This window comes from Squalius cephalus, assembly GCF_949319135.1.
Source record: "Squalius cephalus genome assembly, chromosome: 25".
NCBI lineage: Eukaryota > Metazoa > Chordata > Actinopteri > Cypriniformes > Leuciscidae > Squalius > Squalius cephalus.
In genome coordinates, this window is record NC_137146.1 from 7,757,686 (window position 1) to 7,774,610 (window position 16,925).

Here is a 16,925-nt window from a genome sequence, read left to right on the forward strand (position 1 = left end):
GGTGGGTAAGAGGAGGTCGGAGGATATCTGTGTTGTAATGATGCATGGCTGTATGGGGCTGGTGAATTGGCCTGGCTCAGATTGCCAAGTTCTCCCCAGACGCTCTGATTAAAGACTCTTAATCCATCATCAGAGGCGGCCTGAACTGCACAGATGTGCCCGGGGTCAGAGGGCAGTTCGCGATTGGAATCCTACAGCGCTTTGCGTCTTAATCTGTCCCATACAACAGGCATCAGCCCAGAGTGAGAGAGAAATATTAGATGTAAGCACCTCATAAATTTTTAGCTAAAACACCTTGAGACATAAAAGATGTTCATAATGCATGTAAAAGCTTCTCACGCATCATGATGAAAAGAAACACCACAGTAATCTAAGCAGGGTGACATCTAAATATTGTGTATATGTGTGGGTGGGTGTGTCAGATGGTGGTGGGGGGGGGGGGGGGGGTGGTGGTGGTTATTAGAGGCAGAGATGTTGAGTGAAGGTGAGGTCAATGAGGGGATTACTCAGATATCCATCAACAATCGTATTATGAGTGATGTGACCCCCCCTTCCCCCCACACCTAGTCATGGCTATGAAAACAGAGTAGGCCATCAACTAAAAAAAGAAAAATGTGGAAATAATTTCAACAATTTCTGCTTTTACGGTCTTTGTGAATGCAGTGGGCCTCACTCATGAAACTTATAAATACAGTAGCCTAAATATTTTGCAAGTAAAATGGACACTTCTTAAACCTCAAAAGAGAATAAAACTAAAATAATTCAATGAAAGTGTTAAACTTGCAGACAAATAGTTTTCCGTACCAAGCTAACATTTTTAAAATACGAACACTGGCATAAATTGGAAAATTATGTCAGTAGTTGTAAGAACGGCTTTACGAATGATTTACAAATTTTTTTTATTCTGCTTGTGTTTCATGAATGAGGCCTAATGGATGACCTCATGTGCCTTAACGTTTAGTATGGACCTTGAATGAAGCAAGACAGTGAATAAAAGCGGCCCAAACTTTCCTCCTCAGACGGAATGACAAAGTTAACCCTGATTTTGACACATTAACATAATAATTCTTGTGTTACAGTGCTAATCTGGAGGTAGGCTAATAGCTTTATTCAGTCAATGGCTTTGAACGGGATAGGGATTTCGCTGGAACCTCTAAATGGGATCAGCCTTTCCGGGGTAACAATATGGCTTTGCACTGTAAAAATCCTCCCATCACCTCAGTATTAGCCCTGCTCATGGAGCTAAGCTGTGTACATTTGTGTGTTTATGCATGTGAATTTGCACATGTCTGTGGCAAGGAACATCTGTCTGCATGTGTTGATTTTTCACACTGTGTTTGTATACAATATGAATTCACTGAGGTTTTCTACCCTGAAACACAATTAATCCATTTGTGTAGTGATTGCACACGTTCCTTTGCGGAACGCTCTGTAAAGGAGGAGGAACAGAATAAGGGCTGTGCCATCTGTGAGTGATCAGGTCAGAGAGAGATAAAGAGAGAGACACAGACAGAGACAGTATGAGTGAGTGGAATGCAAATCAGCTCTGCTTGGGAGGAAGGAGACTTTGTGACAGTGAGAGAAATGTTCATCTTCTAAACAGTGCAGGCACACACACACAACACTAATTGCCAAGGCACTTTCATAAAATATACAGAAATCACTGGTCACATCAGTTGCATTTAATGTGCACATGAAATGACTGATTTCAAAGTGGATATGTGCAACATTTGTGCTTGTAAACACACTGGGCCTCTGATCTGCAGATTGCAGGGGAACACTGAAATATACAGCACCTTTTGCATGTCTTCTTTTTTAATTCATTTTAATATTTGATATAGTCAACACTTCTTTTTAAAACCCATTTTAAATCAAACATTAGCAGGAGGTTTTTGCAAATAAATGTCACCCTCTTGATTTTGAGATATATTTTTAATTACATGTGAAATGACTAGCAGTGCTCCCACTACACTGCATCTGTTTCTAAAACACCTTGTTTCTAGACAGAATTGATATATGTGGAGTTTGCATGTTCTCCCTGTGTCTGCATGGGTTTCCTCCGGGTGCTCTGGTTTCACCCACAATCCAAAAACTTGCCGTATAGGCAATTTTTGGTAAGTGTGAATGTATGTGTGAATGTGTGTGTGAGTCCCAAGCCATGTAATGGGGAGGGTTGGTGAAAGACCTGGCAACCTACCCAGAAAAAAATCATTGCCAAATAAAATCATCTCGCGTGTATGGCGAGAAATGGCCCATAAATTCAGAGTCAGATAAGACTGAAATGGTTATTGATCGAATTAATATATATAAATTAGAGCTGCACAATTCTGGATAAATTGAGAATCATGATTTTTTTTGTTTCAAACAGAGATCACGATTCTCCCACGATTCCGAACAAACAACTAAACAAAATAACGTAATTTATAAGAGGTTCTGACAAAATGTTAATTGCTGCAGTCTATTTAAAATTAAAGTTAAAAAACTGTTTGAATGAATGATTCAATGACATATACATTTTTTAACAGTCACTTGTCACCACCTGGTCGCATAAAGATGTTATCTTTACAATTGTTTTTTAAAGGGCGTGTTACTTTCAAAAGGTGATTTACTCTATTTTGACCGCTACTGTAACATCAGAGTTTATAACCGAACTATAAACTTATCTCAGTACTTATGTGATAATAATAATATTTGTAACAGAAATAATGATACTGTGTGGTTTAAAAGACTGTTTGTGAAGCTGTTTTATTCTTATACATGAGAACTGCTCTTTCTGGCTCAGCGTAGATCTGAATGTTCCTCTGTGATTTTGTCAATGGTCTAACAGGCAAAGGTGGATCGTTCATTTAGGAATGAGATAGCGTGGGTGTTTGAATCGCTTCACAGACAGCATACTCATACAGTTTTGAGTTCTTTTTTTGCATCTTATCATGCTTGAATGTTTTAATAGCACTTGAATGAATGATAGCATCATTATAATGTAACGCTAGCCAAAGGATGCCAGGAAAAAAACAGATGCTGCAATAATTGCATTAAATATTTTTAACACGTTAAACTGAAAAAATTACTCACATGCGTTAACGCGTTAATTCTGACAGCCCTAATATATATGGGCTTGACATTAAGCCTTTTTCATGTGCTTGTCAAGTAAATCTGTCATTAGGCACGTTTCCATTACAGATTTGCACAAAACTTTTGTGATTTTTTCTAAATGTCAAGAAAAAACTATTGCGGAATGACGGCGTTTCCATTAACCAATGTTATGTGACTAAAACTTAATTTTTTCCTCTCGCGATAAGTAAGTAATTCCAAAAATCATGGCAACGGACTTTGTAGGTTTATGTATATCTCAGCCACTGCACTGGACATTAATCGAAGGAGACTTATGTGTGTTTTCCAAGCATTAATGGTAAGAAAAGACCCTTTATACTTATGAGAGGCTCATATGAGGTGTTTCTGGGTGTTTCTCCCTAATTTCTGCTTCGAGGTCTTGATTGTGGCATTTATTTGAGGTTTAGAATCCATTATTCCTGTAATTCTTTTGTCTTTTATGAATTTAATAAAGAACTCTGTCTCGTGTTCTGTCCAAACATACCGCCTCATCTACGTCAGGTGACCTGGAAATGCGCAAAAACTGTTTCCATTGCAGTTTTGCGAAATATTTATTTTTCGAATTGCCTGAAAAACCACCTCATGCGAGTGTTAATTTTTTTTTAGTGTTTTTGCGAAAATGACGTGTTTCCATTGGGTGTATTTTCAATTCGCGCAATTTGAAGGGTAATGGAAATGCCGCTATTCACTTGTCCGAGTAAAAAAAAGTTTTTGTCTGGAATTATTTTTGTGTGTGTGTGTGTGTGTGTGTGTTATATTATTATAGCCTATATAATTTATTCTGAAGCTATATTCTCATCAGTGTTCAATCAGCTTTGATATTTAAATCTGCATCCTGTAATATCTGCATCTTTAAAGGTATTAGAGTATGGCCAGTTGGCCACATAGTACTTCAAACGGTTTTATTTCAAAAGAGCAAGAAAAAGTCTGCTATGATTTGGCCTTCTTTAAAATAAATTGCTGTCTTCAGTCTAAACATAGTATATTGTTTAAGAAGGGTCAAAGAGTTTACAATACAGGGAGACTGGTTTGCTAACACCCTCTAGGCTATGGTCTGTCTCTCTTCTGACTGAATGTGCTGGATCAGGCAATCGCTGGTAATCAGTAAGGGTGTCTAGAGGCATCCAAACGTTCAGCATGTTATCATTAACACAGTTCTCAGTCAGTCAGCAGAGTCCCAAAAGACAACATTCTCTTCACGGAGAAGCGAATGCATTTCTCAGTCTCTGGATGACTGCTGCATTAATGATAAGTCAGAGTGGTTCAGCCGTTCTTCTTACTTAATGTCAAACAGGTGAAATAATTATCAGCATGTTTACTAGGCTTGCTGGTTGCAGGTCTGACAAATCTGGAATGCAACTACAAAATGTTGGGTAGGTTTTTTTTTTTTTTTTTTTTTTTTTAATGAGAACACGCAGTCTCATGAGCTTGGTTTCTTTTTGATGGACTTTCAAATACATATTTTAAATCAGTGGTCTGTGTGTGTGTTCATTTGTGTATTAACCAAAACTTCACCTTCTGTGAAAGAAGTGAAGGAGAAACCACTCGAGCCACAACACTGACAGACTTAACAATAAACACAAATATTCAAATTAATCTACAGATCTCAGAGCAACATGTCATTTTCATTTAATTTGATTAAATCAGCACCGTTCCAAAACCTAGTGAGATATTTACCTATCCAGTATTTTAAGACAGCGGTTTAAGACATCACCCAAATTTTATAATTATAATTATACTTTTTATAATTAACACAAATGCTGCCTTTTAAGATGCCTTGATTTTCCTGAACATTAAATCAGCACTTCAAATATTTGGCAGTCACAAGAATTCACTGTGACATGCTCAGTGAAAAAATCTAAGAGAAATGCTGATTATAAATATGTCATTCAGTACTTGCAAGTATAAATTAGAATATCCCAATATAATTATAAAATGTGTTTTTTTTTGTTTTTGTTTTTTGTGTGTGTGTTTATTAATTGGTGCCTATTTAGAGTGTTCTCAAGCTCACTGGGGTTTGGGACAGGACTAAGATGTTGATCCACTAATACTACTAACACATATTCACTAGGGACGTCAAAAGTACTAGTATGATACAAACTGCCTGCAAATACATATAATTAGATATATAACAATATATATGTGCAGTGTCAGGAGTACTGAATCCATATAGCCTACTGTGTGACTGACAGGCTCCTTTCCGACTTGCTTGTCGGTCAAATGTTGAACAAAAATATTTTTTCAACTAATTTTATATTCATTTGTGACTGTATTGTAGCTTAATATAAATCAAATTAAATTAAATATTAGTTTGATTTTCATTAAAATTTATATTAAAAGTCAACTTCATTGGTATTGGTATTTACTACTAAAATGTTAGTATTGTGACATCCCTAATATGCACTGAATGTAAAAAATAATGTAAAAAATCATCCTTAAATATCACTACAAAATGTGATATTTGATGAAGGTTTACTCTAGAGTGGTGCCTGCATTTAGTTTGCCACCATAAATTGCTCCTTTATAATTCATAAAATCAATTGGCCTGACAAACAAAGAGCACACCAGCTATTTTTTTTAACAGGAGCTAATTAAACATGTGAACTGTGGAGTGATTCACATGGAACAGAGAGAGATTAGCCCTCCCCCTTTCAATTCTGACCAAGCATGGCAGTCACGCATCAGCCCAGCACGACACACACACATGCACACGCGCACACATCTGGGACCTGGCAGCTGGGCTACCCAGATACAGCGCATTCTGCTTCTGTTTTGCCACACAACCCTTCTCCTCTTCTCTCCCTCATTTTTTTCTACCTCTACGGTCTGCAGGTGCACTGCTTGGGGAACTCTCAAAGCAGTGGGTATCTTATTATGGGGAGGCGATGGTGAAGAGAGACAGAACAGTGAGCCCCATGTGCTCAGACAGGAAGTGCTGGGCAATATGTGAAGCTCTTTGTATGAAAGCCGGTGAAAACCACAGGCTGTGAAACACCAACGAGCATATCTGTTATCCGTAAATAAGTTAAAGAGAGTGTACAGGTCAGCTAGATGCAGGAGGAAAAGATCTGAAAGCAAAACAAATGAACTGAGAGATTTTCTGGACTGCAGGAGTGTCAGTGTTTCTGTTTGTGTCTTGTTAAGATGCTTTAAATGAGCTTCTGCGGGTCTAATGGTAACAGGGCTGACAAGCCAGGTGTCACCTTCCATTTCCTTGAGTGATGCTACCTGTCTGTTATTCATTTATTCTGAGATATACAACTGCCTGCTCAAGAACAACTGAGAAGATGAGCCACAAAGAGATGCTGTTAAGTTTGTGCATGAAAAAAACATTTACTCTTTATTGTGATGCTATTCTTGTTTTTATTTTTGGTTTGCTTTCTTTTTCTATATTTTTATATGTTGAGTTTTTGACATTTGAAGTATTTTCAGCTGCTATGAAAGATGCTAAACAAATACTACCACTACTACAAATACATAAATATTATTTTTATAGCATGATCAATATATATATAATATATATAAAAAGATACATAAATATTAAGACAGTTTAAAATCATATATATTCTTAAAATGGTTCTAACAAGCACCTTCTTTAAAACTCTTTAGAAAACGTGTATGAGGACTGCTGAGAAAGGGTCGTGGTCTTCAGAAGATGGACCAAAATCAAGGTCAGGATTTAGAAAGATGTGGACACAGGTAATCAGATGCAGAGAACAGAACGACTCATCAATCATGGGGAGAGCAGAGTTACTCTGAGGAATTGCGAGAATTAATCCATCACCTGCATTTGGTTTAATTCCCAAATCGTTGAAAGGAGAAGTAAGCTAATGCACTCTTATGAGTGAGAGGGAACACAAGAATGCAAGTTAAAACAGCGAGAGATACGACTGATTCAGGCTGTGAATTCTGGGAGACTGAGAATAAGAGCTGAAAATTTCTTGAGTTGGCTCAAGGGATGCAGTGACAATGGCTATGTATCTGCAGGGTCAAGTGTGTATTTTTACACATTAAATTGTTTTCTTAGCTGAGTTGACGCCTGGAAACGGCGTTTGTGAATAACATGATGACTGGGTGATGAACGAGGTGCCAGAATCAATTGGGTGTGTAATTACACTTCATCATTTGTATCTCTTGTGCTCCGATTCTGTTTCTCACAGTAGAAACACGCGCACACACGCGCACACACGCACACACACACACACACACACACACACACACACACACACACACACACACACACACACACACACACACACACACACACACACACACACACACACACACACACACAGTCTCAGATTAACTGCCTGGGCAGCAGCTTCCTGATCTGTCAATGGTGTTAAAAGGTCAAATGGAATTTATCTAAATCGGTGTCCATATCAACAAATATAAAAAGTTGCACTGGAATTCTTCCATCTCTGTAACAATAGCACAAAATCAAACACTTTAAATAAAAATCACAGAAATGCAAATCGGATTGCAATCATTTAATGCCGGGAGGTTATAACATGATTAGATTAAGTTTTGTGGTGAAAGAGCATGTGGAACAGAAGACTGCTGAAACATCAGATGACCGGACCAATGAAATGTGCTGATGTGGAAGAGCTGAAGTGCCGAGCGCAGCACATGAGATGGCAAGAGGAAGATACAGAGTGGAATGACTTATTCTACGAGGGGTGGGGGTGTGGGTAGAATCTCGAAATTAGCACAAATAGATTATCTGTCCTCCGGTTCCTGGCCTCAGCACGGTCTAAGCAGGCTGGAAAAAAAGAAAAACACATCGACTTCTCAGCAAACGACTGCCCATCAGAGCAACCAAGGAGGACCGCAATTAAGCGATCAATCACCGTATCATCGATCCCCAAGGGAGACAACTGTATCCGGGCCTAACTAAATATGCAACGGTTTTGCACAGATAACAGTAAAGCATTTGAAATGGAGTCTAACATTCTTTAACACGACTAAAGGCCTGTTCACACCGGGACGAATTTCGCCACGCGTAAAAGCGTCATTTTTTAAAAAGCCTTGGGTTCGTTTTTTTGGTTTGACGCGCCGCGTCAAAAACTATCCGACCAATGCGATTGACGCTTTTGTTCACGTGTCTGGAGCTTCTGAAGTTACAGTAAAACACAACTTGGGGGCGCTCAAACACAAAACGGTCTTGCCGAGCACACATACGTAACGGCGAAGAAGATATACGCCAAGTAGCGTCTACACTGCCGGGAAGAAATAAGACGAGGAAGATGCAAGGCAATATGAATGTAGAGCTGCCGGTCTCGTTGGTGTCGGAACATAAAGAACTACAGTATATGACAAACGCGACAGCGACTACAATAATCTTGATAAAAGAGAACTGTTATGGAGTGGTATTGCACCTTGTGTACCGGGGTATTTCTGTTTTACATTAAGCGCCATCTAATGTCAGGGAATGAATTTGCATGTTCACTCGGCTCATCGTCAGCGAAAATCGCTTGGGTGTGAACACAAAAAACACGTTGAAAAACGCTGGCGAATAACGCGCGCCGATATTCGTCCCGGTGTGTAGGGTGCTTAATGCATTCATCTTTTAATACCCACTGTTTTTTTGTTTTTTAGATGAATAAGTAACCATTAGGGGTGTGCCATTTCATACCATCCGCGATAACACCGGTATACATATTTACATAATAAAAAAGTGTCATATCGCGATATCAATGATGGCGCATGCGTCTTCTCTCGCTCGTCTCTCAAAATGGGTTGCACAAGCCAAGCGCTACAGGCGGCGATACAACACTCGCGTTTAGGAATCGGACATGACGGAATTGTCACTTGCACAATCGGGCCAGCAGTGCATCGTAACTGAAGTTGATAATTTTCACGTCTTTTTAAGTCTTATCAGATTAAACATTCAAGCGATTTTAAACTATTCAGTAGTCGCGCTCTTTGAAAGATGGTTTTCTCTGCGTGCATAAATACAGTTAAGCCGACTCACAAACAGCTCGCGAGTAACAAAAGTTATTTTTCGCGGATTATATCGCTTTAACGGGAAAAAACCTGCAAAATTGTGTCAAAATTCCAGTATTGGTTAGTATACTCGTAAACACAGTCGGTTATGTCTTAAATAAGCATAAAACGCATGTGACAGTGTGACAGACTGTATAATGAAAACAGTAATGGATCCGTGCACTAGCTCTAAAAGTGACAGCAGTCATGTGACTGTCGTCAAAACAACAAAAGATAGCTTTGATTGTAAGGAATCAGAATTAATAGCCTATGTGTTTAATTTAGTCAGGACTAAAAGACTATCAGTGTTACATTTGATTACTTTTTTCAGTTTCTGTAGTATTTCTGAATACTAGTCTTAGACCTACCAAAAAACTTTTCTCTTTATTTCTCTTTATTTGTATCTTTATTATTTTGTATTATTTTTTGCTACTTTTTTCAATTTAATTCAAAGATTGAAATCAAGCTTCCTTGTGTTGTGTAAACTCTTAACAACAAAATTACACCATTGCAAAAACACAATGAGTAAGCAAACATTTAGGTGAGATAAATGTCATAAAAAAATTGTCTAAAAAAATGGCCTTTTGTTTGCACTAATAAATGCTGCTGCTTGCCAGCTGCAATCACCAATAAAACGTTGTTCCATATATTTCTTTCTATATCGTCAAAAATATCATTATCGCAAATATTCTTGAAATATTGTGATATAATTTTGAGGCTATATTGCCCACCCCTAGTAACCATGTAAAGACGATCAAGTATGGACTGTATATATATACTACTGTGCAAAAGTCTTAGAGACTTTCTGAAAAGAAATGTTCTGTTTCTTCATGTAATCATGAATTGTGTACAGTATATACACACAGACTCCCTCTTTTAGTCAATAGGGAAATGTCAAACGTTGTTAATAAAAGTTAATAAGCCTGTACTGGTCTGCTAAAGACAAAGACCTGCTCAATGCACTAAATGACCCATCTAACCGCACACTACTCAAATCACTTAATAAAAAATTAATGCTTATCTGTAAGATTTGCTAATTCAATTTCTGTCCTGACTGTTTATCATGTGGCACACAACGATGCATTAATCTCAAAAGACAGCATGACAGTTGTAATTCAAAAATTTAAAGTTCGTCTTTTAGACATGGCTGTTCAATGAGACATTTACACCCCTCTTTGTCTTCACTGCAAACTAACAAGGAACAGTAGGAGTCTTCAGTTCTCCTGCAGAGACTATGGTTGAGCTCGAGAGAAGGCTGATGTATAATGCATACATTATACATCAGAATGAGTGAAGGCCAGCAGTGTGTCAGAGGAGACAGAGTCAGACTCAAGCTGTTCCTCCAGGAGCCAGCTTCATCCCTCCTTTAATTACACTCTATTGATCAAACACAGATGGAGGGGGAATGAAGGATGGAGTAAAAGAAAAAAAGAGAAAGACATGGAAGGACAGAAGTGAAGAAAGGGAGAAATGAGTGTTGTGTGTAGTTTTCAGACTGAGAGGGAGAAAAAGAGACTATTTACTATTGCTGCAGTATATAGTATACACTGCACAGTATGCAAATTATGTGTGACCTACTACATTTGCCAAAATGCTTACTACATGAAATAATGTATCTCACAATGCAAAGTGCTTGACTTGAACTACCACTGTGTGATGGATAAACCTAAAGTAATATCAGCCACAAAAACTTAACTGAAAAATAAAAGGGTCACATCAGGGCTTTTCAGCATTACAAAGTCTCTTCAGAAAAGGTCAACCTCAACAAACAAGATGTTACCTTTCAATTTTTATTTCTAATATTACATATCAATCTGCTCTTTCAACACTTACATACTTGACCTTCATAATTAAATATTATATTAACTCATTATTATTCATTCAGAATCTCCATACAACAAACGTTAAGTGTGCGACAAAGGTCTAAAGTGTATATTCTCTTCTTTTCTCTTTCATTTTGCTGACCTACTTAGCTCTCTGTTCCAGGGCTGCATCTTGGCTCCTTTGTTTCATACCGATATAGACTGAATCTCTTCTGAGATCAGGAATTTCTGTGCTTGGGGTCATCCGCCTCCTGCCAGACTCTAGTGGCTCATGCACCGTGAGGCAGAAACACATTTCAGGGGATGAAGGAGTGTATGCTTCCTGTGAGCATGTGGAGGGAGATGAATCATGATTCTCCATGACAGGGAGGCTCGGAGAAAAACCCGCTACAACGAGCATGCTGCTAAACTCTGGATTACCTTTTTAGAAACAAAACGACAAGTCACTGCTCTCATAAATATCTGTCAGAGATGACACTCACCGATCATCATTGTGCACCATTAATGAGAACACAGCCTTGAGGGAGGTATAAAATTTACAGCCTTTTGTGATCAACTGTCATCTTCACCAAGTATGGTTTAGAAACATCCACACACTCAACACACAGCATTGTACACTCTGATGTGAAGTTTACGGATCAGACTTTCTTTTCCTATGCAGTCTAATTTCCCTATAATTCAACAATACTGATTGATTACTTGTTAGTAAATACTGTTCAGCATATCATCATCATAATCATTATTATTATTATTATTATTATTAATAAATTATATTTATTAAATTATTATTGCATAATTGGTATTATAATTATATTTATTTAGCATTTTCGGGTTAATTTGTTGTGGGAGATATTACTTCTGGTGCATCCTTTAAAAAACAGAAAGGTACACCAACATTAGATACATACAATTTTCTGTTACCTGTTAAAGAATTAGCATGTTTAGAAAATAGCAAACTAAAGAAATGGACAAGCAGGGATAGATGCTGAAATAATTAGTTCCTTTTTAAGACCGAAAAAAACTAAAACAAAGAACATTTAAAGGTGAGATGACATGGAGGCAGGTGTGGCCCCTGATATGTGTATAATTAGAGAACGAACTCCTGTTTATAGCCTGGGTGCCAGAACAGTGAATTTCACAGTCTTGAGATTGATCACAGAGCGTCAAGAAAGAAAGTATATTTCAGAATGCTGCAAAAATTCTGACAATGCAAGAGTTTAGCAAAACATAAAAAAGCTTTCTGAATTCAACAAGGTTCTCGTGGAAATGAAAGAGTTAATGAGGATAGTAGTTAACAATGCTTGATTTCCAAGGTACACATTTGCACTTAAATATGTAATTTTTTTCGCCGCTAGGGGTCGCTAACCTCTTACAATAACAAAGTCGTAGGTTTATGACGCATTAGTGGAATTATGGAACTAGACGTTATGCTGATGGATCTAATAATGTTTATGGATGAGTGAATACATTGATGTTTTTAACATGACAGTGGTATGGAGAGACATCAGCGCCACACGCGAGTCCCGCGGATATAAAGGAATAAGGACATTTCACTCTACTGAACTACACGCAAGTGCAGAATTACTACTCACACATGTCAGTTTATTTGACGAATTAAACTTGTGAGGTAACGCAGCACTGTTTCACTTGGGTCTACACTATCACACTAAACTGCATTTGAGTGTGTTGAAAGTTATAATGTTATTCTATGTGTTAGTTTGTTGGCTGTATGAGACTAGCAGTAAGCTAGATCAACATTAGAATAACATACTGATCATATTCTAACATTTCATCATGTTGAGCTATATAACATTGATTAGTTTTATGTACATTTGCTCACCTGTCACCTGTGTACATTTGCTCAGCGGTGTCAAGTCGAAGTTAGTTGCGGACGTGGAGCTCTTGGCATCTAGAAAACGCCTTGCCGATATTAATCCTCGTTTTAGTTCTCCTTTTGTCCTAAAGTCTGCTTGCCATGGTCCATAATGTTTGAACGAAACAACAACAGCATAAGCGTGCCGCTAGACGTAACACAGTTGTCCTTGCTGTCACCATGGTTACTATGGCAGTTCGAGCGGAAACCAGGGATATCGCGGATATTACGTCATTGACAGGCGACAATGACCAGGGACGAGCCATTATTTAAAATTGGAATTTCTCTGAAATTAAAAATCTTTGGGAACTTTTGGGATATTGTAAGTACACAACTGTAGGAAATATATCACACTGTGCAAGTGATTTTTGGATATTTTATTCCAAAAATCTTACATATTGTACCTTTAAACTAAATGTTTCACCCAGAATGTTATCTTTTTTAATGCATTGTTAAAACTAATTGTAAGACAGAAAAGGTGTTATACACTGTAGTTCTGTCTAGCTGTTTATATAAATCAAGCCTACGCATTATGGTGCGTTCAAGTCCTCCTGGGAAGTTCGTGCGTACGAGGTGGGAAGTCGTGTTTACGACGGCATGTGCGTTCAAGTCACTTTCGTCGGAGTAAGATGGCAGAGTACTTTCTCTTAATTAATTACACAAAAATACAGTAAGGTTCTTAAAATCTTGTTCTAGAAAATGAAAAACAAAGAAATGTGCAAACAAAGAAATGTGCATCAGGTATACTTTGTTTTTTTATGTTTTTAATTTATTTATGAAGCCACTGGCGACTTTATCGTTACATGTTGCATTGTTATATTATAATGCCATAATATTCTGTGCCGGGAATTAGCTTACTGCGCTGTAAATAGAAAAGCCTGACAATATCACTAAATACCTTTAAGTATTGTGGTATTCCGCCATGTTTCTCAGTGACACACCCACAACTCGTAAAGATTGGGGCTTAAGAGAAAATCCCGAGCTCCCCACTGGTATTTACGACATTGTGGTGGCGTTCAAGTGCGTTCAACTTGTAAATACGATCTATACGAGATGACTTGAACGCACCATAACACATAACCCCTAAAATATAAAGCAAAGTAAACCTACCCTGCCTTCCAATACACAGAACTACATAATGAGAAACGGATTGTTAGGAAAATAAAAAAAAAGAGCCAATGGCAACAATCTACAACCAAAATTCGACTGCAACAACAAGTAAGCTTACCTGCCATGTACTTTAATGTCAGAGATGGCGTAGAAGTATCTTGAAAGGTTGTTCTCATCCACCATGGTGGCGCCCGTGGCAGGCCTGAGCAGACGTACACGCAGGTCAGTAATGGTGAAAAAGTCTCTCAGGTTCTTGGTGGTGTCGAGTTGTCCATACAGCGAGGCCATATTGTGCAGCTTAGGCCCGGCGAACAGTGCGAAGCGGTCTTTGATTTCGAAGCGTACAGTCTTGTCATTCTTCCACACGTAACCTCTTGAATATTCCTCGGTACAGATAATGTCCAGCAATGTGTGCTGAGTAATGTCTCTCACCGTCTTGGGCTCCATAGTGAAAGCATCAAGGCAGTCAGTAGCGTAGAACTGGTAGGGCTGCCAGCTCCGTCCATAGTCCAGAGACTTCTCCAAAACCATCTGCTCAGGCCGACCTGACTCAAAAGTGATGACAATGTCATCAGTCAGCTCAATAGTCTTGTTCCACGACAGGGTTATGTTGACCGCCAGAGGTTTAGGGTATTTCTTCCAGGAGGTGGACTGCCAGAAGGTGGTGGGGTTACGGCCCTCAAAGTCAAACATGAGCTCAGCAGGGTGGGCCAGCTCATCTGTGGCTGCATCACACTCGTTGTTGCACATATAGGGGTTTTCCTACAAGATAAAGAAACGAAAAAAGACAACAGTTAAATAAGAATCCAAACAAAAGTGTTTTTTATTAAATGTATCACGTTTGCAGAAATGGGGTATAGGTTGGTCTAGGCAAATGAGATGAAGAGTACTCATATTTACGCATAGTATGCACTGGCCTGGGTGGTGGCACAGTACATCAGTGTTATTATGGATAGGATGCAGTGGTCCAATCTATTCTCCAGCTGTTGGCTGAATCTATATAAGGACCGGCCATTAAACGACAAAAGACTCATAGATCTTTTATAGAGCCATTTAAAGTCAAGTTCCCTCATGCACAACCAGTAAAACCAGTCTTGTTTAGCACATAATTTATTATTGCCTGTTTTAAGTTCCACCTATCCATGATAATAAAGAACAAAAGAATTTAGTCTCTAAAGAGCTAAAAATGGACATGGATTCATGTTAAAATGCTCATTAAAAAAGTGAAAAATATGAAGGTCAGACTGACAAAATGTGAATAATACACTCTCCTCAAGTCATTCTTTTGCATACAGGCTACCTTGTTCTGCACCTTGAGGTAAGGACACCCAGAGGTGCACTTTTGTCACAGCCACCACTGGCAGGTGAAAAATATACCAAGGATCTACAATTCAGAAAGAGGCATTGAAATAAGTGTGCTGCTGGCTTGTGTGAAGACTGTTGGTGCCCTCATGTCAACTGCCCTCCTTCACCCTATACCATCCCCCTCTCAAACATTCACACTAATCAGCATACTGGTATGTTCTGCTGCACCACATGCTGGTGTGCGCTAAGCAGGGCTCGTGGGGCTGTGATACTGTAGGGTGGCTGTGGCGTCCTCCAGGAAATACCTCTCAAGAGGAACAAGCTCCAATTTATCTGAACAAGAAACACAGCAGCTGATTAAGTGGGAGATGTCTGTCTCTCTGCGGGAATCCACAGGCCTGGACACTAGGGAAGAGCACAGTGATAAAGGATAGGTGGAGAAAGGGACTGCGGAGAAGAAAATGAGTGACACAGAGGCAGAAAAGTACACAGGGGAAAAAAGGAGCGCTTCTGCTAATAGGCTTTTCCTCTTGCCTTGTCCTCCAAGGCAATGAGACAACAAAGCCCTGACAACCATTGAACCTCTTAATTTTGACAAAGTGGCATTAATATGCTCTCCAGCCAGTCCTCTACAGCTGTGCATATAAGCTTGGAGAATGATCAGACCCACCATTGGAGTCCACATGCCTCTCACTAGACAATCCAGTCAAGAGGCAGAGCTTTTCATGCTGTTCTATCTCAGCATGTGCTTTAGGCACTAGCCCTCTTATGAAGAATTGTGATTGGTGTCTATAGCACTCTATATTTAACTAGCAAGCATCAAAAATACAATTGCTTATACTTGGAATGTAAGTTTAAGGGATTTTAACAAACCCATACCCCTAAGAATTAAGCTTTAGTGCATAATTTTCCTGCAAATTATCTTCGGTTTTTTAACATGAATGATACCACATATTGCACAGCTTGTTAAGGGGAGGTATGCAATTACTCCTGGCAAACAATAAAACAGGCAAACAAATTGCATAGACTTTCATCTATGTCATATCTAGAAGGACTTTAGGATGGGCTCTTTTGACTCTCTAACAGCTGAATAGCAATGGATTAAAAACACTCTTATCACCTTAGTAATCCAGCATTGTGCCATAAAGTTTAAATGTGTGGCGTAAAAATGTATTAAATAAATGTGTGAAAAAAATAAAATAATAAGTAAATAAATAAATATAAATATATATTTGATGTATCATTATCATTGGAACATCTCTGCTCAATGAACATGTTACATTGCACACATACTATGCAAAATATAACTCATCCCATATCTCTGCTCAGCACTCATGTACAAACATACTCTGACTCATAAAATACATTATGAAATTATTATAAAAATTAATAAAGAAAAATAATACTAAAAAATAACATTAAACAGTAACAGTCTTCACTCACATTCATCAAGAGACATCTTTAAAAGGAACCACTGAAAAGCAAACATAAAAAGTTATTTCATGCCACTGAGAGCATGTTAAGGTTTGACTCACATTCGAAAAACTGATATAGCTGTCACACTGACAAAAATCATTAATTACTAAAGATGTGTCTATTAATCCTAAACTGATCAGGACACCCAGGATACTTGGAACGGGGGCTGGGGATTTTGAGGGCTGGGCTCAGTTGGAAAATAAGACAGCTTTCTGTGAATTGGTGTTAATGACAGTGTAAGG

The 16,925-nt window shown here is 38.4% G+C and overlaps 1 protein-coding gene across 13 annotated transcripts in view; it reads right to left on the reverse strand.

Annotated features, from left to right (window-relative positions):
* ntng1a (netrin g1a) overlaps positions 1 to 16,925 on the reverse strand; it is an 89,371-nt gene that overhangs the window by 30,752 nt on the left and 41,694 nt on the right. For all 13 annotated transcript variants that reach the window (XM_079863375.1, XM_079863382.1, XM_079863371.1 and 10 more), the window contains exon 3: positions 14,021 to 14,664. In XM_079863375.1, coding sequence (XP_079719501.1) covers positions 14,021 to 14,664 — 644 coding nt within the window. The remainder of the gene's footprint in view (positions 1 to 14,020; positions 14,665 to 16,925) is intronic.